The sequence below is a fragment of the Dromiciops gliroides genome, chromosome 3 (genome assembly GCF_019393635.1).
Source record: "Dromiciops gliroides isolate mDroGli1 chromosome 3, mDroGli1.pri, whole genome shotgun sequence".
NCBI classification, from domain to species: Eukaryota; Metazoa; Chordata; class Mammalia; order Microbiotheria; family Microbiotheriidae; genus Dromiciops; species Dromiciops gliroides.
The window spans coordinates 269,627,965-269,651,970 of NC_057863.1; the positions used below are offsets into that span (position 1 = coordinate 269,627,965).

Here is a 24,006-nt window from a genome sequence, read left to right on the forward strand (position 1 = left end):
CCCTTGTGGTTTTTGCATTATCAGCACATCTCTTAAACAACTAGACTTTTACCAAAAGCAATAACTAGCACAAGGCATAAGTATTTTTCAAATACACACTAAACAACAAGTTTTGATACCACATGGGGTGATATCTGTGTTGGCTAAAGCAGTTGTTATAGGTATAAAAATGGGAAATGGGAGTGTATGCTTCATTCTGTCAGTCATTCAATAAATATTTAAGAGCCACTTATGTGTCAGGCCTGTTCTAAGTACTAGGAATACAAAGAAAAGCAGAAGACAGTTCCTGCTCTCAGGGAACACTCATTCCACAAGTATTTATCAAACACCTACAGTACTCTCTTCTGGGTCCTGGATTAGATTATAAATTCTTGGCTCAGGGTTTATCAGCAAGATATGAATTCAAGCTCTACCTTTGTCACAAACTGGTCAAGTCACTTGACCATTTCATTGCCCTAGGCAACTCTCTAAAATTACAAATCTTGGAGCAGATGGTGGCATCTACATTGGTATTTCCCTATATGGAAAGCACAGGTTCAAATCTTTATTCCCATGAGCGTAGGACACAGTGAAACACACTGACTCCATCTTGTGACTCAATTCTGGAGTTAGCTCAGTTCTATTTCTATTCAATTATGGGTCTAGTCTAATTTCTTTCTTGTGAGAAAACTTTATTCAGTTATGGGAATTGTAAGAAAACATTGTTTGAACTTAGTACTGTGTGACTGTCTTCCTTAACTAGTGACCTAGGTTATGCTGACCGGAAACCCAGTCACAAATGGAAGATTGATGCAAGGAGTTTTGTCACAATTATACATCTTAAGTAACCTACATATCTTATCTTAAAACTGGGGCCAATTACTTATTGTAACATTGTAAAGCCGGGTCAATTATTTATTGTTTCCATGTTCTTTTTGTTTGTTTGTTTTGGTTTTTTTAGTGAGGCAATTGGGGTTAAGTGACTTGCCCAGGGTCACACAGCTAGTAAGTGTTAAGTGTCTGAGGCCAGATTTGAACTCAGGTACTCCTGAATCCAGGGCTGGTGCTCTATCCACTGCGCCATCTAGCTGCCCATGTTCTTTTGATTGAAGGAGATAATTGGGGGGAGTGGGACACCTCTTTTTCTGATCTCAGGGAATTGGTTTCTCCCCCTCCCAAATTTCCAGTTTTGTGATCCTGGGCAAGCCCATTAGCCTCAGTTTCCTCAACTGTAAAATGGGACCCGACATTGTAGGGTCGTTGTAAGGATCAAATGAGATATTTTTTAGTATGTGTATATATTCTTATAAGACATACATACATACATACATACATATTGTTTGTGTGTGTATATGTATACACGTAAACATACATAAGCACACACTTGTCTCCAGCCCTCCTTTAGACATTAGAATGTAAACTCTTTGTACATAATCTAAATGCTTATTCACTTTACATGACGCACAAACGGATATTAATTAAATTTCTTTTTTGGTGGTAGAGTGTGAAATTGCACCATTTTCAGGGCTTTAGCAAGACAAAAATGAAAATTTAACAACAGCAAAGCAAACCAATGTGGCAGCTCTTACAGTGACTGCTCCCCTCAGAGGCCCCTTGGTTTAGTACAGCCTCAGCCCCGCCCCGCCCCGCCCCTACCCTCAATCCCAGCAGACCCTTCGGTCGAGCCTAGTTCGCTTACTTTTGAGAAACTACAATTCCCAAAGACTCGTGCGTCCCGTCAGGACCACCCCACGCCGCGGAGGGGAAATTGTTGTTCTGCGCATGCGCCTCTCTCATTACTTCCTCCTCCGCGGTCTCAGCTCCGTTTTGACCTACAGCTACCACAGGAGAAGATGGCGGCTCCCGGTGTGTCCGGGATGGTCCAGCAGGTGAGATGGAAAGAAAGAAGAGAGGCATTTTTTTTCCTGAGGGCGGCTGTGACGGGGTCCTCTACTCGGGATGCACTCCCCGTCCCCACCTGGGAGTGTCAATTGCCCCCGCACGTCCCCCTGCCCCTGGTTCCCCGCCGTCTCCCGCTTCTCCTTGACTGCAGAGGAGGGGACGCCCTCGGGGAGCGCGAGGCCTCGGCGCCCTCCCACCCTCCTCTTCTCCCCCACCTTGGCTCCGGCGCCCCAACGACTCAAGGCTGGGGGCCCCCGAGAGGCCTGGGCGGGCGGTGACCTTGAGGGCTTCCCACAAAGCACCAGACGGCCCGGGGCTTAGTAGTGGAGAAAGGGCGGTGCGGTGTTACTTGTCTTAGGCCCCGACGGAGGTGGTGACTTCTTTGGGGGAGGGGGTCTCTGGTTTTGCTAACGATTCTCCCTCTTCTCCCCCGTCCCCCCTCCCCCCGCCTCATGGATTGGAAGGAACCTTGGAAGCCGGCTCCCTTCACTTAACAGATGAGCTGGAAACAGGACTAGAAAGGTTAAATGACTTGTCCAGGGGTCACGAGGCGAAAGCAGATTTGAACCCGAGTCTTCTGACTCAGCACCCAGCACTGCACTACGCCGTGGTCTGTCTATAACTTCTCTTTAATCGACAGATCCGATGACCTTTTTCCCCCCTCAATCCTCATCTTTATTGACCGAAGTGTTTGACATTGCTGATCACCTTTTCCTCCATTACACTCACTTTTCTCCCAGTTTTCCAGACTCTGCCTCTTACTTGGTGAGAAACGGAGTATTGGAGATAAAAAAAATACAATGAATGAAATAATCCCTATATGCAAAGATCTTACCTTCTAAAGTCTAATGGGAGGAGGACAAGTGACTATGTTATATGTATACACCCATACAGTATGTATGTATTAATGTACACTGGATAAGAATATACTGTTAATTATAGAACTATATTATACAGTGTAATAGAAGTATGTTATTCATATACTATATACTAAGTAGTAATAATGCTTAATATGTACAAATATATACACATGCATTCATTGTGTATAAATATATAATGTGTAAAGAGAATATATGCATGTATCCATACAAAAAGTAACTAATACTAGCTAGCATTTATATTGTGCTTTTAAAATGTCTCATTTTGGGGGCGGCTAGATAGCACAGTGGATAAAGCACCAGCCCTGGATTCAGGAGTACCTGAGTTCAAATCCAGCCTCAGACACTTGACACTTACTAGCTGTGTGACCCTGGGCAAGTCACTTAACCCCCATTGCCCCACCAAAAAAAAAAATATCTCATTTTATCTTGGCAGCTCTCTTTCGGGAGGTAGGTGCTATTATCTTTCCCATTTCACAGATGAAGTAACTGAGGCAAACAGGTTAAGTGACTTGCCCAAGGTTACACCTAGTATGTGTCTGAGATCTGAGTGCAGCTCAGGTCTTCCTGACTCCAGGTCCAGCACTCTATCCACTCACTGTGCCACCTAGCTGTTTAGGTAATCTAATCTAATTTCTTTCTAATTTGCTTCTTTTCTTTAAAGTATTTATTTTTTCTAGCCATTATGAAATTCTGAACTGCTTTTGTTCTATGATGCTATAGAATTTATTATCTTGCTCTCTTTTTCATTTAGTTTTTTTGGTTCTTGTTCCCTTTGAAGTATTTAACATTCAGTGGGTTAGCTTTTTTGGTTAATTTTTCCATCAGTCTCATTAGTAGCTTATCCACTTGGAAACTGTGTGTATTCCCAGACCTTCTCTCTTTGCCTTTTCAACCATTAGTGTTTTGGGGGGTTGCTTTTGGGCGGGGGGGGGGGGGGTGAGGCAGTTGGGGTTAAGTGACTTACCAAGGTCACACAGCTAGTAAGTGTCAAGTGTCTGAGGTCAGATTTTAACTCAGGTCCTCCTGACTCCAGGGCCAGTGCTCTATTCACTCCGCCACCTAGCTGTCCCACATCCATTAGTCTTTTTCTTGTAGCTAGTTATTCTGTGCACATATTGTCTTTCTCTCTCTCTCTCTCTCTCTCTCTCTCTCTCTCTCTCTCTCTCTCTCTCTCTCTCTTTGGTGAGGCAACTGGGGTAGAGTGACTTGCCCAGGGTCACACAGCTAGTAAGTGTCAAGTGTCTGAGGCTTGATTTGAACTTAGGTCCTCCCGAATCCAGGGCCAGTGCTTTATCCACTGCACCACCTAGCTGCCCCCACATATTGTCTTTCTTGGTGGAAAAATATAAGTTTCTTTGGGTCAGGGACTGTTTAACTTTTTTTTTCTGTCAGTATTTTGTAGTGCCTGGCACATAGTAAACCCTTAATGAATGTTACTGACTTATTGATTAGCAAATCCTGTTGATTCTGCCTATACAGTTTCTGTTTTTTCCTTTACTTTGCCACCCGACCCTAGCACACAGCCTCATTATCATCTTACCAGAGTTTTTTTAATAGTCTTAACAGCTTTGCTAAAGGCTCCACTCTTTCCTTCAGTTTATCCTTCATTCCATTGCCCAAATAATCTTCCTTATCTTTAGTAATAAGATTTGGTCATACTACTTCTTGGGTTAAAAATCCTTCAGTGGTTCTCCACAATTTAAAATCCTTCCACCAGGAATTCAAGGCCTCTTATCCCCACACTTAATTTTCAGTCTTCTCATTCTCTTCCCCTCCACGAACTCCAAGCTTCAGCCAAATTCTACTATTTGCCATCTCTTGTATGTGTTCTATGTGCACGAGTGTGTGTGTGCATACACTACACAGTTTTTCCCCTTGCTTACCCCATTTCTTATGTTTTAAATACTTTCTCCTCTTTTCCATACATACAACTGCTGAGTTTTTTGGCTTAAACAAAATGCCTTTTTTTTTTCCACAGATACTCTTCTTAGTCATAGAAACCTGCATCTTAATTTTATATATTTCTTATGCACTTAAGTATTGTATTTTTATATTCTTGTATACTAGATTATGTTCTCATTAAACCTTTTTAATCTCTTTGCACTATTTATAGTGGGTACTTGATGTTTGTTGAATTGTAGTAAATTCCACAGCCAGATTTCATATAACATTTACTAGAGGAATTTAGTTTTATCCATCCAGAAATAGACTGTCAGCGAACAGATTAATAAGAAAAGGACCTTTGCCCCGTAGTTCTAGGATCTTATTTTCACTACTGACAATTATTTTTTTTCTCAGAATCAAGACAGATTGTACTCTAATATTACCAAAATATATTAGTCTTCATTTTCGTAATCTTGATTTTTGAGCAAGGGGGTTCATCCCACTAGTATTCAGAATACCACTTCCAGAACCAATCCAGTTCCTCTGGTTATTGAATTCAGTTTGTTTGGCCAAGTTGTAGGCATAGATGCTTACCAGACTCCATGGGTCAGTTTCAAGGGGTCCTTGAACTTTGATGGGGAAAAAAGTACATCTTTATTTTCATTAACCATTCGCTGAAATTTAGTATTTCTTTTAATTATGAATGTGAGTGGCAAATATTCTGAGTTCATAGCTTTTACCAGATTGCCAGAGTCCAAGAAAGAAAAAAAGGTTAAGAACTTGTGCTTTAAAGAATGTTGATATAAACCCCCAAAGTCTCAAACTGATAACTTTTACTATTTTACTATATTCACATCTTCACTCCCTCCCAGAAAATTGACCCAGGCTGGATATTGGAAGAAGGAAATTTGGGTATTACTTAGGATGCTTCACAAGTCAGCAAGCATTTAGGTGTTTATTGTATTTAGGAACTAGGGATTCAAGGATAGAAATGGAAAAAAGGATCTGCCCTTAAGTAGCTTGTGTTCTGGGAGGACACCCACCATAACCCTAACTACAAGGTAGGTTAAAGGCAAAAAACAACAGGAAATTGGGAACCAGGAAAGTTTTTGTGAAGAAGTTGCATAATGCTGCTTAATTATGAAAATTTGACTATATTTTTCTATCTTCAAAGTGGCATGAGTAAATGGTATTTTGTATATTCAGTTTTTCTACAATTTGATTTACAGACATCTTCAAGTGAACATTTTGCCTTATTTTCTTTTGTCTTTAAGGTACGACGCTTCACTACTTCAGTGGGCAGACCATTTGCCAAGCTCGTCAGGGTATGTTTATTTAATTACTTGGCTAAACTTAACCCTAGTCAAGAATTTGTAACTGTTAACTGGGTTTCAGTATGATGCACTGAGTAACATTGATTGGATCTGTCTTTAACCTTGTCTGTACTTGACACTTTATGGCCTGTTCTTGAAGAAAGAAGTCACTCTGCTAGATGATTGCAGTTGTTCATAGGTGGCACCTAATGGTTTTTCAGCAGGTGTATAACATACTTCAAACTTTTGGTTTTCAACATTTGTCTATCAAAACATCTGTGTTTTGCATGTTTAATTTTAAATAACTAGGCTTTTATCACAATACCATTTCCGTACACAAATCTCTTTACTCTCCATATCTTTATTTTGCAAATTCCCTGTTGAATTTTTAAATTATTTGCCAAACTGTGCCATTGCTTAATATTTTTGTTGGTTTTTTTGCAGGGCAATGGGGGTTAAGTGACTTGCCCAGGGTCACACAGCTAGTAAGTGTCAAGTGTCTGAGGCCGTATTAGAACTCAGGTACTCCTGAATCCAGGGCCGGTGCTTAATCCACTGCGCCACCTAGCCGCCCCCCAATATTTTTTAAACATTAAGATAATTATACAGTCCCAAGTTGGAAGGGACCCCAGAATCCATCTGATCCAAAGTCATACCTGGAAATGGACATTCTACAACATTCTCCATTAAGTGGTCATCTAGTCTTTGAATAAATACCTCCCACCACCTTCTGAAAAGCCCATTCCACTTTTAGATAGTTCTAATGACTAAAATGTATTTCCTTTTATTTTTAATAGATAATTATGCTTCCTTGTGATTTCTCCTCCTTCCTCTTAGTTCTGTATCTTGGGGCAAAACAGATAAAGCATTCCCACTTTTGCATGACAGCCCCTTTTATTGCCCTTTGCAACATGTAGTCTTAGAGGGGTCGCATGGCCATTAAGTTTCAGAAGCAGGACCTTCTAGGTCTTCTTAAATTTGATTGGCTTTCCTTTCTAGGCCAAACATCTCCAGTTCCTTCAGCTAATTCTTATAGAATACTTTGATTTATCATGAAAAACTGATTTGAGTTCTAGGCATAATAAGTGACCAAAAGATAAGTTAAACTGGATGTAAAGTGTAAGCATTATATGAAAGGGGAAACTTCAGGATGGTGTCATAAAGCTTGTTATAAATAATATTATAAGATAATTTTGTAAAAAATGTATATATATTTATAATACCATTAAGATGCACCTGGGGGCAGCTAGGTGACGCCATGAATAAAGCACTGACCCTGGATTCAGGAGTACCTGAGTTCAAATCCAGCCTCAGACACTTGACACTTACTAGTTGTGTGACCCTGGGCAAGTCACTTAACCCCCATAGCCCTGCCCCCCCCCCATAAAAACTATTATGCACCTATATTGTGAATAATAGAAGTTTATGTTTTAAAGTATGTTTCATAAACTTGGCTTCTGTGTACTATGTATCTTTTGTCTCTGTTTTCTTATTTGTAAAATGAAAATGTTAGACTAGATTATTCCTAAAAGTCCCTAATTGTTCAATTATTTTTCTTACAAAATAAATGTTTTGTTTTTACCTCTGTTAACAACTATGAGTATATTCTCATATATGAACAAGAGCAAAAGGAAAAACAATGTGATTGTACACGAAACCATACCTTTCTGATACTGATTTAATGTTCCCCACAATCTGGCTCCCATCTACTTTTCCAGACTTATTTCATAATACTCTCTTTCACATATTCTGTGCTCTAGCCAAACTATACCACCAGCTACTCCCCCAAACTTGACATTCTACCTCTCTTAAATTTTTCACAGGTTCTTCCTGATACCTGAAATACACACTTCCTTTTAACTTCCTTCAGTAGAGACTGCCCCTTCCTTTGTAAAGCCTACCCTGATCTCCCCAGTTATCAGTGTTCATCCTGAAATTACTAGTATTTACTTTATGTGTATGTGAATACTCTTTGTTAAAATGTAAGCTTCTCCAAGGCTGGTATCTTGAATTGATGCTCCTGGTGCATTGGTAGCCTTGCATATTGTAGGAAATAAATGAATTGATTAGTGTTACATTGGTATGCCAAAATTTATTCAACTGTTTCTCATTCATTGGGCACCCAGGGTGTTTCCAAATTTTTGTTATTGCCAAATATTAGGAATATTTCTGTATGGCTTGATCTTTATTTTCTGTTTCTTATGTCCCTAAGAATATAAGCTTACAAGGGCAGCTAGGTGGTAAAGTGGATAAAGCACTAGCTGTGTGACTCTGGGAAAGTCACTTAACCCTCATTGCCCTGCCCAAAATGTGTGTGTGTGTGTGTGTGTGTGTGTGTGTGTGTGTGTGTGTAAGTTTACTATTAGAACTAGCAAATATAAGAGCCCATAATGAATAGATCTTCATAGAATTCAAGCATTTTAAAAGTGTAAAAGAAATTTTCTAGTTGGATTTTCTAAACTTCTTAAAGTCCATTGACTTTCCCATGTTCATAATAATTAGTGACGGTGCAGATCAATTCAGGTCAGTTCTTTAACTCTTGCTTAAACTTTCACAATAAAGTGTATATAACAGAACATAAAACCTAAACTCTGATATTGAAAGCTTAATAGTAGCTATCTTGAATAATTTTTTTTCTTGTTTCTTTTTAAGCCTCCAATTCAAGTATATGGTCTAGAAGGTCGATATGCCACTGCTCTTTATTCTGCTGCATCTAAGCAGAATAAATTGGACGTGGTAGAAAAGGAGTTGGTCAGAGTAACAGTAAGTAGTTTTTCTGTGCTCTTAATTTGCACCTAGACTGTTATTTTTCTATTTTCTTTCACTTTTAACCAGTTGGTTGTTTAATAGCCAATCTATATCTTGCAGGTGTGTTCATTTTGGATGGAAATAGTAAAAAAATACTGTGTAGGAATCCAGGAGGGAGGTTGTCAATACTAACACTGAACATCCAAAAATATAGAAAAGTAGAACAGAAGCTTGGGGGCATCTAGGTGGCGCAGTGGATAAAGCACCGGCCCTGGATTCAGAAGAACCTGAGTTCAAATCCAACTTCAGACACTTGACACTTACTAGCTGTGTGACCCTGGGCAAGTCACTTAACCCTCATTGCCCTGCCAAAAAAAAGAAGCGGCAGCAACAGAAGCTTTCTTCCAACTATGCAAACTTCTAGCCTTATTGGTTGATATAATTGAATGAAAAAGCATTTCTTAAGTACTTAGATTTGCTTAGCATAGGTATGCAAATAGAAAAATGAGACAGGTACTGCTTTTCTTTCTTTCTTTTTTTTTTATTTGGTTGGTTTTGTTTCATTTTTAGTGAGGCAACTGGGGTTAAGTGACTTGCCCATGGTCACACAGCTAGTAAGTGTTAAGTGTCTGAGGCCGGATTTGAACTCAGATCCTCCTGACTCCAAGGCCGGTGCTCTATCCACTGCGCCACCTAGCTGGCCCAGTACTGCTTTTCTAGGAGGTCATACTCTAGTCCCATTTAGGGAATAAACAATTTAACCTTATGAAATCCCTTATGATTTCTCTTTCATATTTACCTTTTTTAAATGCTTCTTTTGCATCTTGTTTTGACTGTCATATTTCTCTTCAAGTCTTAGTTTTGCAGGATAGATTATTCTTGGTTGTAATCTTTACTCCTTTGCCTTCTGCAATATATTACAAGCCCTTTGCTCCTTTAATGTGATAGCTGATAAATTTTGCATGATTCTGACTATAGTTCTATGATACTTGAATAGTTTCTTTCTGGCTGTTTGTAGTATTTTCTCCTTTACCTGGGAGCTTTGCAACTTGGCTATAATATTTCTGGAAGTTTTCATTTTGGAATGTCTTTCAGGAGGTGTTTGTTGCATTCTTCCCATTTCTATTTTACCCTATGGTTCTAAGATCAGACAAGTTTTCCATTATAAGTTCTTGATACATGTCTAGATTGTTTTGGTTTTTTGTTTTTTTACCATGGCTTTCAGGTAGTCCAGTAATTCTAAATTATCTCTCAATCTATATTCTAGGTAAGTTGTTTTTTCTGTTGAGATATTTCATGTTCTATTTTTTTTTCATCCTTTGGACTTTTATTGTTTTTTTGATGTCTCATGGAATCATTTGCTTCCATTTGCCTAATTCTTCTTTTTCTTGAGTGAGCTTGTATACCTCCTTTTCCATTTGGCCAATTCTGATTTTTTTTTTTTTGCGGGGCAATGGGGGTTAAGTGACTTGCCCAGGGTCACACAGCTAGTAAGTGTCAAGTGTCTGAGGCCAGATTTGAACTCAGGTACTCCTGAATCCAGGGCCAGTGCTTTATCCACTGCACCCCCTAGCTGCCCCGCAATTCTGATTTTTAAGGTGTTATTTTCTTGAGTATTTTTGGTGCCTCTTTCACCAAGCTGTTAATTTCTTTGAATAATTTTCTTGCATCACTCTCATTTCTTTCTCCAATTTTTCTTCTGCCACTCTTTGATTTTTTAAATCCCTTTTTTGCTCTTTCTTTACCTCTTCCAGGAATTCTTTTGGGACTTGTATCCAATATTTTCTTTGAGGCCTTGTTTGTAGCATTTTTCACACTGATGTCTTCTGTTTATGTCCTGATATCTTTTTGTAACCATAGTTGATGCATATGGTTAGATTTTTTTTAATTCTTTGCTCATTTTTTCAGCTGATTTCTTTGAACTTTGTTAATGTTGGGTTCTGCTCACCTGGGAGGGGAGATTGTCCCAAACTTTAGGCTTTTTTGCTCTGCTGATTTCACTCTTAGTTCTAGTATCTGCAAATTTTCAGTGCTTCTAAGGTGGTATGATCGCTGCTCAAATGCAAGTGCTCCTCTTCATCCTGGAATTACAATCCAGAAGTGAGTATGGTCAATGGAGTTGCCAAATAGTGCTTGGTCCTGGGCACGGTGCTAATAATACAAGGGTACTCTCTGATCTCTTTTTTTTTTTTTTTTTTTTTTTTTTTTGCAGGGCAATGGGGGTTAAGTGACTTGCCCAGGGTCACACAGCTAGTAAGTGTCAAGTGTCTGAGGCCAGATTTGAACTCAAGAATTCCTGAATCCAGGGCCGGTGCTTTATCCACTGCGCCACCTAGCTGCCCTACTCTGATCTCTTTCTGATCATTTGTCCAATCCCCTTATCATCTTTGGGCTAGGAGCTCCCAAAACTCCTGCTGTTCCTGTCACAGTCACTTCCAAGACCCATGGCTGATGTTGCCACCATATGTGTTCTAGTCTGACCACAGTGTCACAGATCTTTCCTTCTGAACTCCTAATTTGTCTTGGGCTAGAAAAATGTCTTACCCATACCTTTTGATGGCTGTTATGCTCCAGAATTTAGTTTGAGGCATTATTTTAAAGTTGTTTGGAGGAGAATTTGGGGTGAGCTGGGCAATAGTGCTTACTCTGTGTCATCATCTTGGCTCCACCCGCTTGGCTCCCACTGTATCCTTTTTGAGGTAGAACTGTTTGACAGTACCAGGGACTTTAGTAATGAGATCTCTCCTTTGGATCTTCAGTGTTTGTGGCAGCTGAGAAGGTAAGAGCTGCAGTGCTGACAAATGCAATGTCTCCATAGAGGTTACTTCCTTAGGCATAGCTTCTCCCACTTCTCATCCTGCCTCCTGTCTCTTTCTGTTTCTTACTCAATAGCCTATTTTATGACTTTTAAAGTTGAGCTCTGCTCCTGGAGCACAGGGGGCACTGTCCCAAGCTTCTTGTGCTAGGGGCCCGAGGACTAATCACTGACTTTCTGCTCAGAGGCCTCAGGGGCTCACGGCCTGCTCACTGCACTGGGGTTGCCTGGCCTGTTGTGTAGGGGATACCCCAGCTGGCAGTTTGCCATCTGTATTAGGGCTAGAGGCCTCACAACTGGCCTGTTGTGTCACTCCTCTGCTGAGCCAGGACTGAGGGGCCTCAGCTGCCAATCTGTTGTGGCTAAAAATCTCTCACAGGCTTGCCCAGACACTGGCTGTGCTATACTGCTCTCCCCTTTTAACCAAGTGAGACAGACCTTTCCTAAAGTCCTTCTAAGTTATCTTAAGCTGGAAGATTGTTTCATGCTGTCTTTTTATAGGTTCTGTAGCTCCAGAATCTGTTCAGAGGCTTGATTAAATGTTTCTGAGGGAAATTGGGAAGAGCTTAGGCAATTTCCTGGCTCCGCCTCCCTCCTGTCTCTTTCATACTGCATTTGGTTGATCCCTGGTTTGCATTGCTGGTGACCTACAGAGAGCCATGTCTTTTTTGTAGTAGCTCTCCTGGTAGATAGAAGCAAGAGTTGATTAGAGGCAGGGACTGTGATTCTCTGGGAATTGTTGCTACTCTTTGAGCTTTGGGGCACCTACATTAGGATGCGAAGGGAGGTAGGTCTTAATCCTGATAATAGTTTCTGAGAAAGAAAGCACCATTTTTTTAATCATAAATCTTTCAAAGTATAAATGTTGTCAAAATTCTATTCAGACACATCTTAAAAGACAAAGTATGAAGTATAAGTTGTATGTAAACTGGACCTTGTGTGCTCTAAATGGTTAAAAAATTTTGTGTTTTACTTTCAGAAACTTTTGAAGGAACCCAAAACGGTTGCTTCTATTATGAATCCCCATATAAAGCGTTCTGTTAAGGTAAAAACCCTAAATGACATAATTGCAAAAGAGAAGTTTTCTCCCATCACAACCAACCTCATGAGTAAGTATTTATATAGTCTTTTTTCTTTAAAATGGTCTTAATTTTTAAAAATTACACATGAAATATTAAGTGCTTAATAACTATTTTCAGTTCCAGGTTCAGTTCCTATTTTGACCAAGCAGATTTTCTTCATTAGCTCAGAGAATCCTTTAAACATGAAAGAATAAGATTTTTTTTTTTAACCCTCCTCACCTAGTTGAAGATCAAAATGTTCTTGGTCATTGGTTCTTAGAGGATGGTTTGTGAATCACTGATGTTCAAAGAAAACCTGTTTGATTTCCCTTCCCCACAACCCTCATCCCCACCCCTTGTTCTAGCTAGTCTTGCATTTATGTTAGATTTAGGTTACAATGGGGTCCAGAAAATAAGGTCTAGTTCATTGGAAATCCTGACCACAAATTGAAAAACTAATGTACATATTTTGATGAAAATGAGTATGTCATTCTATTTCCCATATATTTAGTCTAGATGCTATGGTGATATTGAAGCTAATAGTCAGATTGTAGAGTAGATCTTCATTCTTTATACAGTGTTCTTTCTTTGGGTCACCTGATGATGGCATTTTACAACTTTAAATTTTTTGTCCTTGAGGCTAACATGAACCTTTCCATTGTGACTTGTTACTCATGTAAATTAGTCACGCTGTGATGCTTGTATCTCTTGCAGAAGTGCTTGCTGAAAATGGTCGCTTAAACAATACCCCAGGAGTCATTTCAGCATTTTCTACCATGATGAGTGTGCATCGTGGGGAAGTACAATGCTCAGTTACTACTGCATCTGTAAGTATTGGGTTGTCAGTTTATTTAGCTTTAACATCAAAACTAGTCTAATTCAATAAAAATGAGCCAACCCAGAGACACTTTTCATCTTCAGATTAGCTACTTTTGCTTGTCCTGAATACTTCGGGTGACAAATGTGTTCCTTTCTAGCTCTTAACCCTGCTTGCTGAGTTTACCAACTTTCAGAAATACTAGAATATTGTTGTTACACAGGCCCAGAACATTGTAGAATGGCATTTTTGCAACCCTTCCCTCCTTTTGCCCCCCAAAACATTCTAGAAGGAGAAACACTGATAATTAATGAAGATGTTTTAGATAGTGCATGGCCTGTTTTAAAATATAATATTGTGGGAGTTTATTTTAAGTGGGTTTTTTAAAAAGCTTTTTACTGTAGAAACCCAGTAGGCTCAAACCACCAGTTCACGAAAGGAGGCAATGTAGCCATAGACTGAATGGTGGAGCTTCAAATCAAGTAGATTTAAGTTCAAATCCTTCCTCACACATTTATTCGTAGAGTGCTTTAAAGTTTGCATCATGATGTTCATTGTCTCTGGATCTTTATATCAACCCTATGGTCATGTGGCTATGGATAGGTTATTTCACCTCTGCCTCAGTGATGTCATCTGTAAAATTAGGATGATACTTGGAGTATCTGCCTTGGGGGGTTGTTGTGAAGGTCTGACAAGATAATTCACATAAAGCACTACAACATAAGGCATAAATTTCCATGGTTATGGCACGCAAAAAAAATGTTAATTAACAATGATAGCTTAGGCCATATCTTTTGTGATGGAAATGGATTAGGTTGGTAGCCCATTAAGCTTTTTTGCTTGGTAAAGTGGACTTTGGACAACTATTCAGGCTATATTGATTCATTTATATGGATTATACTACCATTCAAGTCATTATAGGAAAAGTTTTTGGGTTTTTGAACCCAGCTTTTTTTTTTAACCTCCATAAGGAATAGAAAGTTGATAGACCAAAAAGGTTTTATTGTCACTTTTTTTTTTTTTTGCAGGGCAATGAGGGTTAAGTGACTTGCCCAGGGTCACACAGCTAGTTAAGTGTCAAGTGCCTGAGGCTGGATTCGAACTCAGGTACTCCTGACTCCATGGCCGGGGCTTTATCCACTGCGCCACCTAGCTGCCCCCCTTATTGTCACTTTTTAAAGAGACAGTTTGGTGAAATGGCCAGAGTGCTGGACTTCAGTTCAGCAAGACCTTAGTTAAAATTTTGCCTCAGCAACTTACTAGCTGTGTAACCTTGGGAGTCACTTATCCTCTCTTAGCTCTGCTTCCTCATCTCTAAGATGAGAGGATTAGACTGGATGCTCTCTAAGGTCCCATCCAGCTCTTAGTCTGTCATCCTGATGATGGTATAACCTCAGTTATCTCCCTTTATCACAACATCTTCTTCTCCCTCACCACCCTACTTCCTTTACCACTAAACCCTTCCTTTTAGTAAAGAAAAACATTAAAGCCTTCTGACATAAGAGTTTCATCTGGCATTATATACCTGCATTTCCATCATATTCTTCACCTCTTATTTCCGTACTAGGAAAAGCTAGTTCTCTATCCACTGGACATATTATGGATGTATGCTACCTCTCTATAAGTAGAAATAAATGAGTTTATTTACATTTGTGGATTATAAATTAATTTTCACCTGTATGTGAATTGTAAAAATCACTTTTTGCCATTTCATGGCTGGGTCCCTCTCCTTAATGTTTCCTGTGCAACAAATAGTGAGCATTAGTAGGGTAACAGGTTGTACTGCAGTATACACTGTAGAACATTTGAATCATTAATATTGTGGCAGGTTTTGATGATATAAAATTGTACTTTTTTGTTTCTCTTTGTCTCTTGCTGTATTTTAAGATTATAAAATTCTAACTTTCATTTCCATTTTGATTTTTCTGATTTTTTAATGAGATGTTTTCTTTCACCCATCTTAGACTTTAGATGAAGCAACTCTTTCAGAATTAAAAACAGTCCTGAACAGCTTCTTAAGTAAAGGCCAAGTTCTGAAAATGGAGGTTAAGGTAGGTTTTAACTTAGCATTTTTTTCCTTGTGCCAAATGAAGCTGACAAAAAATGGTAGAGAAAAAAAATCATAAAAAATAAAGAAAATCAAATAAAATACATCTATTGATGTATTTATATCATTCATTTAAACAACCTGATTATCTTTCAAAACCAAATATTCTCAAATCTCCATATAAAGATTTGCATGTTTACCAGGTCAATTATTGTTTTACCCTAGTTATGTTTATTTTTTAGATATTGTTTCACATTTGCATTTCATGCTTCTCAAAGTGCTTTCAGAACCATTATTTCAGTTGATCAGTGGAATAAGGCTGATAATATGCATTTTTCTATGTTTTTAATATAACTAATTCTCTTCTCAGACTGATCCTTCAATCATGGGAGGAATGATTGTTCGTATTGGAGAGAAATATGTTGATATGTCTGCAAGAACCAAGATCCAGAAGCTAAGCAGGATTATGAAGGAAGCTGTTTGAAAGTAGCATTTCTCTACAGTTCATCAATGAAACTTTTAAAAATTGTGGAAACAATAAAGTACTTGGAAATTTCCATTGGGTTAATGTTAAAGTATGAAATGCCAACAGTCTTATGTAAAGCCAGTGTAATTTTGGTTTAACAAACAAGGTTTAAAAAAAAAAAAGCTGTCTGATTTGTGAATGAAATTATCTGTCACAAATTTGTAATCTACCTATGATGTAAAATTGTCTCAGCTACTCAAGTGATGTATTTTAAATCTAGTGTCCAAGGTATCAATATGACTATAACAAATACGGGGAATAGTTTTTCAAGGATTACACCACTCATTTAAATGCACCAAATTTTGTTTAATGTGTTGTTTCATCTCCTCATAGCGTGAGCACTGGGTTTACAGGCTAAAGATAGGCATTGCAAATGGATAATAAGTTGGGCCTGGAACTGAATAGGAGGAAAGCAGACTATATTCCTTTTAGGAAATCCCAAAGTTGTTTTAATAACCTTTTCGTTGGTTTCTTCAAATTTGGCTGTTTTAAATTTTTTTTATATCACTTTAATTTTTGTGTGTGTGTATCGCCTACTTTTTTTTTTCCCAGGACAATGAGGGTTAAGTGACTTGCGGCGGGGGGGGGGGGGGGTCTCACAGCTAGTAAGCATCAAGTGTCTGAGGCCTCCTGAATCCAGGGCCGATGTTTTATCTTCTGTGCCACCTAGCTGCTCCTCTGTATTGCCCACTTTTACCCAGAATTGTTTCCTGTAACAATTTTTTTTAATAATGGGAAACATTTCAGAAAAAGTAACCAATACATCAACCAGATATCACAGTATGAAATATTTCCATTCCCTCTCTCCCCACAAAAGCAATGAGGGAGGAGCATGTTCTCATCTCTTGTTTTAATACCAGTATTAAGTAATTATATGTAAGTATATGTATATATGTACACACATGTCCATACTATCCAACTGTATCAAGTATAAAATTGATTCATTAACAGAACAAATAATTTTGCTTTCAAGCCATCTTTGACACAATAGCTAGTGTGAACTTTAGTTCAAGTCAGTAGTAAGTGGGAAAAGTAACAGAAAGTGGCAATACAACTGCCTTCTTTGGGCAAAAATGTACCTAAAATTCATGACAGCAAACAAAAAAACTAGAAACAACCCATGTGCCCAACAACTTGTATCTATAGGTAATGGAATATTATCGGACATGATAACTGAAGAATATAATGAATGAAATATAGGAAGACATGAAAATGAGAAGACAAGCATAATGATATGCTACAGTCCATGTCAAAGGTGTTGCTGGACAAGTCTGAACAGTTCATGAGAGCCAATTGTTAAATTGTTAGTATTTATATCTTAGAAATCAGCAATCTACAGATTGACTTGATTTATTGTTTTGTTGAGCAGATAGGTGGCACAGTGGATGAAATGCCAGGCTTTGAACCAGGAAGACATGCTTAATGGGATTGGCTTTCCACTTTGAAAAGAAAGCTAAACTAAAGTCTTAGATATTCTGCCAGCTTTCAATGATTCTAAGAATGAATGGGGGGGGGGGTGAATTAGTGCAGCACTCAAAAAGCAACATATTTGGAGAAATGGTGCATCTCCTCTGACTGAAAAGTGCACACTGTTTCAGCAATTCCCCAAATATTGCAAAATTTAATCTCATCTAGGTAGTTAACTATGGCCACTTACTTAAAATACATGGCCATTTAACCTTGCTAGCAATTGTGTGCCCATTTCTGGTTTTGGTTCAGCAGTTATTTTAACATACTTTAATAGTTTCTATTTATACATCTAAAACCTATGTCTAAGTCTAAAACTTGCATGTAAGATTCTCATTGCTGGAGATTACTCAATGCTCGATGCTGACATGAGGAAATGAGTTGATGAGAACTTGGGAGAGGGGATATCCTAGTCTTCTGGATTTCGACTTTAAGAGAAAACACAAGGCTACAGGCTCTCTTCAGGTGCCTGAAAGACTGGAAAGAAGCTAATATGGAAGGGCCAGCATCTCAACCATGTCCCTATCCCCAGCTTACTACTATAGAGACTTGGGGGGTTTCCCCTACGATGAGATCTGGGGCTCTTGGTTCAGCTACAATGTGCTCCTAATGAGACAGCTCACTTACTCTTTGCGTATAGGCTGATACATATTTATATGCCTTCTCTGATTTCTCTTTGCTATCAGCTTAAATGGATTTATTTGCTGTGTGTTCATAAAACTGGCCTTTGGTGGGAAAGGTAGTTAAGCCTTAGATATATAGCTTGAGGCACTTCTCCCCATTAAGGAATAGAGATCAGGAGCACAACTTAAACCTAAAAATGATTTCTCCTAAACTAACAATATTTAGGTAGGGTGGCTACAGTTCTAGTCTGGTCCCCCCTCTCTGAGGAGAACAGAGTGACCAACCTGTGGCCCCAACCTTCCCCTCCTGTCGGGAAAAAATTTTTCCCTCTAACAAAGGGTGGGTGAAGGAAACTCTAGAGAAATCAATTCAGCCTTCCCTACAAGATGCATCTTAAAAAACCCACATGGAAACAAAATCTATTTGGGCAAAACATACCATACATCTCTTACGTACCCTTTCAATTTTGCAAAGAGCTTTCTTCACAGACGTTGGTTGCCAAGTAGTATCTCCATTTTATATAATTGGAAATTAAGTGACACCCAGAGTTACACAAGTAAGCAGAATTAGAGCTGGTACTAAAATTTGGATTCTCCCAAGTGACTCCAAGTACAGTGATCTTTATACTATCCTGTCCCACAACAAATTAGTCTGATTATGTTCAAATCTTTTGGTTACATTCATAGTAGCAGAGATGAATAGAAAGTAATAACATGTTTATTAGGGCTGCTGGATGTAAAATCAAGTGCCTACATTATCCCGAAAACACTAAAGGGGTTATATTAGAAAATAATTCCCAGTTTTCCCATGTTTCTGTTATAGTAATGAAAAGTCCACGAATACCTTCTGAATATCCTTGGAAACCAACCATGACTTGGAACCCTTGTCTGAGAGATAAATGGATGGATGCATCATTGTACAGACCTATTATAGCATTTCTTGGTTAAAAAAGAAAAACCTTTTTTATTAGTCCAAAACATTTGTTCAATGACATTTGTTTTTACTTGGCTCTAAAGTGTGTTTTTTTTTAAATGAAAGCAGAATACAAGTCATTTTTTGAAAAAGTTTATTTTTGCATAATTTCACTTGCACAACTACAATCTTGTCTGTGTGAAATAAAATGCACAGAAGTAGACTTTATTTGTAGTGCCATTAATTTCCTCTGTCAATACAGAAAGGTAACTCTGATAGAACCTTTTTGTACAAAAACAACCCCCTCCCACAATCCACTAGAATAGGCCCTGCCTTTTCTCATTCCTTTCACAAAGTACATGAACTTAAACCAATAAACTGCAGACCAATTGTCCAAGTACATTTAAAGAGACTTTTTTTTTTAATTCAAGGTATATAAGAATAAAAATTCTACTGGTTTTGGGGTTGCTTTAAAAAATGCTAATTACCTACCTTCCGCACAATCTACAACAACCAGCTGTTCCCACATTATGATGAGCCTACGGAATACTCAAGGTTTGCTTAACTTTGAGCAATAAATCTATATCTCAGCCTTGTGAATTTGATTGTCCCTGCTTCCCTGGAACTCAGACAAGTACATGTGACACCGATTTGTAACAGCTCTCTAGTCATTTTGACTATTTCATCAACACCAGGTATTTGTCACACTACAGCATTTTCCTCTTTTTAAGGAAAAGGGGAAGACTCCTTTGGCTGTTAACAGTATTAAGACAAAGAAAACTCAACTGGGAGGAATTTTGAACACCTACTGAAAATACTCCATCTCACTCCCCAGCCCCCCACCTTATATTTTCACAAACACTAAACTCATGCTCAGAGATTTTGGGAGGAGTATTCACCATGGAATGTCTAGCACTCCAGGAATTCACTTTTTTTTATGTTATCATAATCTCAGTTTAACTGGGGGAGACCCTGGCTAATGGGGGCAGTTTCTTTTTTGAAGCTACCTCTGGCTATTTACCTCAGTGGACTGAGAATCAATTTGGTACCCACTTCCTGATAGCATAGCCTTTCCAGTAGCATATAAAGAAGCCACTGGCAAACCTAACAATACAGAAATTCAAAGAGAGCTGCCCACTGGCTTATTTGGGAACCTGCCCCTTTTATTGTTCTAGGTAGGAGAAAGCACAAGGGATGCAGAACTGGCCTGTTGTTCCTGGTAGAGGAACAGGTATCATGGGATCTTACCCTGCCTATTTTCTGGAGGTCATACCATTTTGCCAATACAGAAATGGACCAATCCAGAAACTCCAAACTTTCAGATAACTTCAAACTGGCCATGCAACTAAAGAAAACTCAGGCAACCCTCACATTTTTCAGAGAAGTCAAACCTGAACCAGGTTCTCTTGAATGAACCCTGTATAAAGGAAGGAGAGCAAAAACTAGTTAAGATTTTGTCCTTGTTTCTGAGTTCTTAAGAAGCTGTTAGTTTGTGTGAGATCCTGTTAGGGAGAAATGCTACATCCTTCTGAACTGCATTTCCTTGTTGGCCAGGAAAGCTCTCCAGTTCTGTCATTCTTCCTGACAAGAGGTTCTAAAAATCCACATCCTGGACATATAATTTTATAAAACTAGCAATCTCTTCTGTTAGCTTAGCTATAGGATACTTTCCATCTTATCAGAGTACCAGCCAATTATTCTCAATCAAATCTGGGAGAGAAATGACCCCCTTTGAATTGCTTGTTAGCAAGTGTATATATGCTTAATACTAATATGTGGAGTCTACAGGTTTTTCTTTTTTTTTTTAAAGTATAAGAAATTCAGTTGAACTGAATCTAAGTAAGCAGTTTATGCTCACTTGAATATATTAGATTGTGGAGTTTTTGTCTGCTACAGTTAAATGCACTTAAATTAGGTCCTAAAAATATTCTGATATACATACAGAAAAATAATTTCTCAAGGACAATTCACATTTTAAAGTACTTAAAGAACAAGTAAAATATGATGCCTACAGTATTTCCATTAGTTTTGTGCATTATTTAACAGTATAGACTTTTTTATATACTGATATATACATCTAGTCACACACATATCCCCATATACACACAGGTGAGTTTCCACAAGTTATCTAAATGCCATAATCTTTTTTCGTTCATTGCAACAGAGATGCAAAACACCTCTGGTTGGCTAGAAACAGAATGAATGAAATAAATGCAGCAACCAGGAGTCCTGAAGTTTACACAGGAATTTTTTTTTAAACCAAATTTCACCCATACACATCTATTTATATAAATGCAGACTATACTAAATGAAGGCCAGTTGAGGTGATAACCAACTTCTCTATTTACTAGGGAATGTTTTGAGGGCTGAGCTAGAACTGCCACATGAGAGCAAATGCTACTCCTGTGTGCAATTTTCAGTTTTCATGTGTATCAGCAACTTTTCAATGTGTATTTTAAAAAACATATCTCTAAACATCAATAATATCTAAAAAGCTATTATTGCCTGGATACCTACTTTTAAATGTTATGAATATGTAATAGGCATTTTTAAGGACTGAAAAAAATCAACATTTAAAACCCCATAAAAGTTGATGTTGCTAAAATACATAATTTCAGCCACATTGTCTCTATGAAGGATTTGTTTAAAAAGAAAGAGAGAGAGAGAAAGAAAGACAGAAAGAAAGAAAGACAGACAGACAGAAAGGAAGGAAGAAAGAAAGAAAGAAAGAAAGAAAGAAAGAAAGAAAGAAAGAAAGAAAGGAAGGAAGGAAGGAAGGAAGGAAGGAAGGAAGGAAGGAAGGAAGGAAGGAAGGAAGGAAGGAAGGAAGGAAGGAAGGAAGGAAGGAAGAAAGAAAGAAAGAAAGAAAGAAAGAAAGAAAGAAAGAAAGAAAGAAAGAAAGAAAGAAAGAAAGAAAGAAAGAAAGAAAGAAAGAAAGAAAGAAAGAAAGAAAGAAAGAAAGAAAGAAAAATCTATGCTTGGAGCTTGCAGTTTTTATTTAAGGTGAAGATGCCTCAGTTGATTCATTCTGTTACCCAAACTTTAAGAGCTTATGTTTTGGCCCTCTATCAATATTAACTTTGGCAAGTGTTCAACTCCCAATAAAACATGAGATGGGTTATTTTTGTACACATATAAGAATTTGGCCAATATTATAAAAGCAAACAGAATTTCAAAGATTCTAAAAGCTACTAAATGGGTCAAAGATGCAGCTTGTTATAACAACTGCAAAGGCTACATGTGGCAGAGAAACCATTACTCAAAACTATGAGATTATTTTCTAGAGTTTGATGAGCTGGCTACAAATACAGTAGGGTTTTGTTTTTTCTTCCTGAGTTTGTAGCATACATGTAACATATGGGGCTTGGACTAGATGACATTTGAGGTTTCTCCCAACTCTAAAATTCTATCATCTCATGACATCTCAGATGTTGCAATATATAGTCTTATTGACATGGGTATGCCTTACAGGGATGCAGTTCACAATCCATCCATGCCTATTATATGTGGCTCTTGTCCATGTTTTCCCATCAATTCACCACAGGGACCCAATGGTGGTTATGGACTGCAACTAATGCAACCCAACCCATTTCATGATCATCTTCCTTAAATGGACATGTAAAATAAAATGTGTTTGATGACCTGGGATCTGATAGTCTAAAGCTATCTAAGGTACTGCTTCTCATCCAAGGCAGTCAGTCACAGAGGACCTATGTGATGACTTCAGTACAATTTCACTCACAGAGTGTAGAGACACCTCCACCTTGGGTCTCAGAGTGGTTACTGATAGGAGTTTATCCCATCATAGAGAAACAAAACCTGTCTTTCTATGTCACAAAGACTATTTCTGACCGATCCCCACAGCTTCTCTCCTTATTCTCTGAAATCCTACTGATAAAATGGTCACTGTACATTGATGAGATTATCTGGTCCAAACCCCTCACATATGTAGAACTACAGTGACCATATTTTCCTCATTCAAAACTGGGACATAGAGTATAACAAAATATATTCCTTTTGCAAATATCATTGAATTATGCTTTCTTTTCCTGTCATTGGTATTGTCCAGAAAACCTCTGGAGTTATGGTTGCTGCACCTAGGAGACAGGAGAGGTTAAAAAACACATTCCTCTCTCCCAGGAAAAAGAGGTAGCAGCACCTAATAACATGGAATCAAAAAGACTATTTAGAACTATAAACAAATATTTTCTTCCAAAGTGGGAGAATATAATAGACAATTTCATTTTATCAATTTGCTAATTTTCTGGGCCAAGAATTTCCAGGGCTGAGTACACTAAAATATATTGTTCTTTTGGAGAATTTTTGACCACTCCATTCCCCCAATCTTACCCCCAAACACACACAGACGCACGCACACACATAACACATGCAAACTCAATGGGCTTTCTTCATTCTACCATAGTCATTTCCACTAGCATGCCTTAAATTCCTGAAGTGAAAGGCACAGAGAAACACTGAGCATCTCTTATCTGGCTTAAGTAGGAAGGAAGAAACTAACTCTACAGATGGATGGCTCATGGAAGGGGAAGGAAGTTAGTTGGGCCCACCCTGTTCTGGTTCGGCTTCTTATCTGCAGAGTGGAGCAAGAGAACGCCTGTGGTACCCAACCGGTCTGACTCAAGATATAGGGAAGCAGAGTTCTAAATACAGTTTCTGTGCCCAGAAATTTAAAGCTAAAAGTATACTACTCTGAATGAAGAAAAGGAGGAAAGATATAAGGATATCTGTAGATACTAATATGAAAGACAACACAATATAGTAGAAGAAACACTAGATTGGGATTCAGGATTCTAGTCTCGATTTTATCACCAACTATCTGTGTAACCTTAGACAAGTCAATCTACCCCACTGGCCCCTGCTTTTCCCCTCAATGGTTCCTTCTAACTCTAAGACTCAAAAATCTGTTTTTCTTGTCACCAGCCTATTGTTGTTCCTATTTGTTCCTTAATTCAAAATCTGCTCCTTAGTTTGAAAATACACTTTTCTGGAGTTGGCATATGTGATGGGAT

The 24,006-nt window shown here is 38.4% G+C and overlaps 2 protein-coding genes across 3 annotated transcripts in view; one reads left to right on the forward strand and one right to left on the reverse strand.

The window, feature by feature from the left end:
* The first annotated feature begins 1,742 nt into the window (after positions 1-1,742).
* On the forward strand, positions 1,743-16,004 carry ATP5PO (ATP synthase peripheral stalk subunit OSCP). The gene is made up of 7 exons (XM_043990546.1): positions 1,743-1,868; positions 5,921-5,971; positions 8,612-8,722; positions 12,502-12,631; positions 13,298-13,410; positions 15,365-15,451; positions 15,818-16,004. Exons 1-7 carry the CDS (start codon positions 1,833-1,835, stop codon positions 15,929-15,931), a joined length of 642 nt encoding a protein of 213 aa, XP_043846481.1. The 5' UTR covers positions 1,743-1,832; the 3' UTR covers positions 15,932-16,004.
* The window catches only part of ITSN1 (intersectin 1), a 300,395-nt gene continuing 287,072 nt past the window's right edge, over positions 10,684-24,006 (reverse strand). The window contains exon 40 of one of the 2 annotated variants that reach the window (XM_043990543.1): positions 10,684-10,788. In XM_043990543.1, the coding sequence (XP_043846478.1) occupies positions 10,784-10,788 (5 nt within the window). In that variant the 3' untranslated portion in view covers positions 10,684-10,783. The remainder of the gene's footprint in view (positions 10,789-24,006) is intronic. The other variant, XM_043990544.1, reaches the window with a different exon arrangement.

Bases quoted from the DNA above. Each gene is read 5' to 3' on its own strand.
- ATP5PO (XM_043990546.1), top strand. From the start codon at position 1,833: ATGGCGGCTCCCGGTGTGTCCGGGATGGTCCAGCAG. The intron at 1,869-5,920 runs GTGAGATGGAAA...TTTGTCTTTAAG, and splicing joins TGTCCGGGATGGTCCAGCAG to GTACGACGCTTCACTACTTC. The intron at 12,632-13,297 runs GTAAGTATTTAT...TATCTCTTGCAG, and splicing joins CATCACAACCAACCTCATGA to AAGTGCTTGCTGAAAATGGT.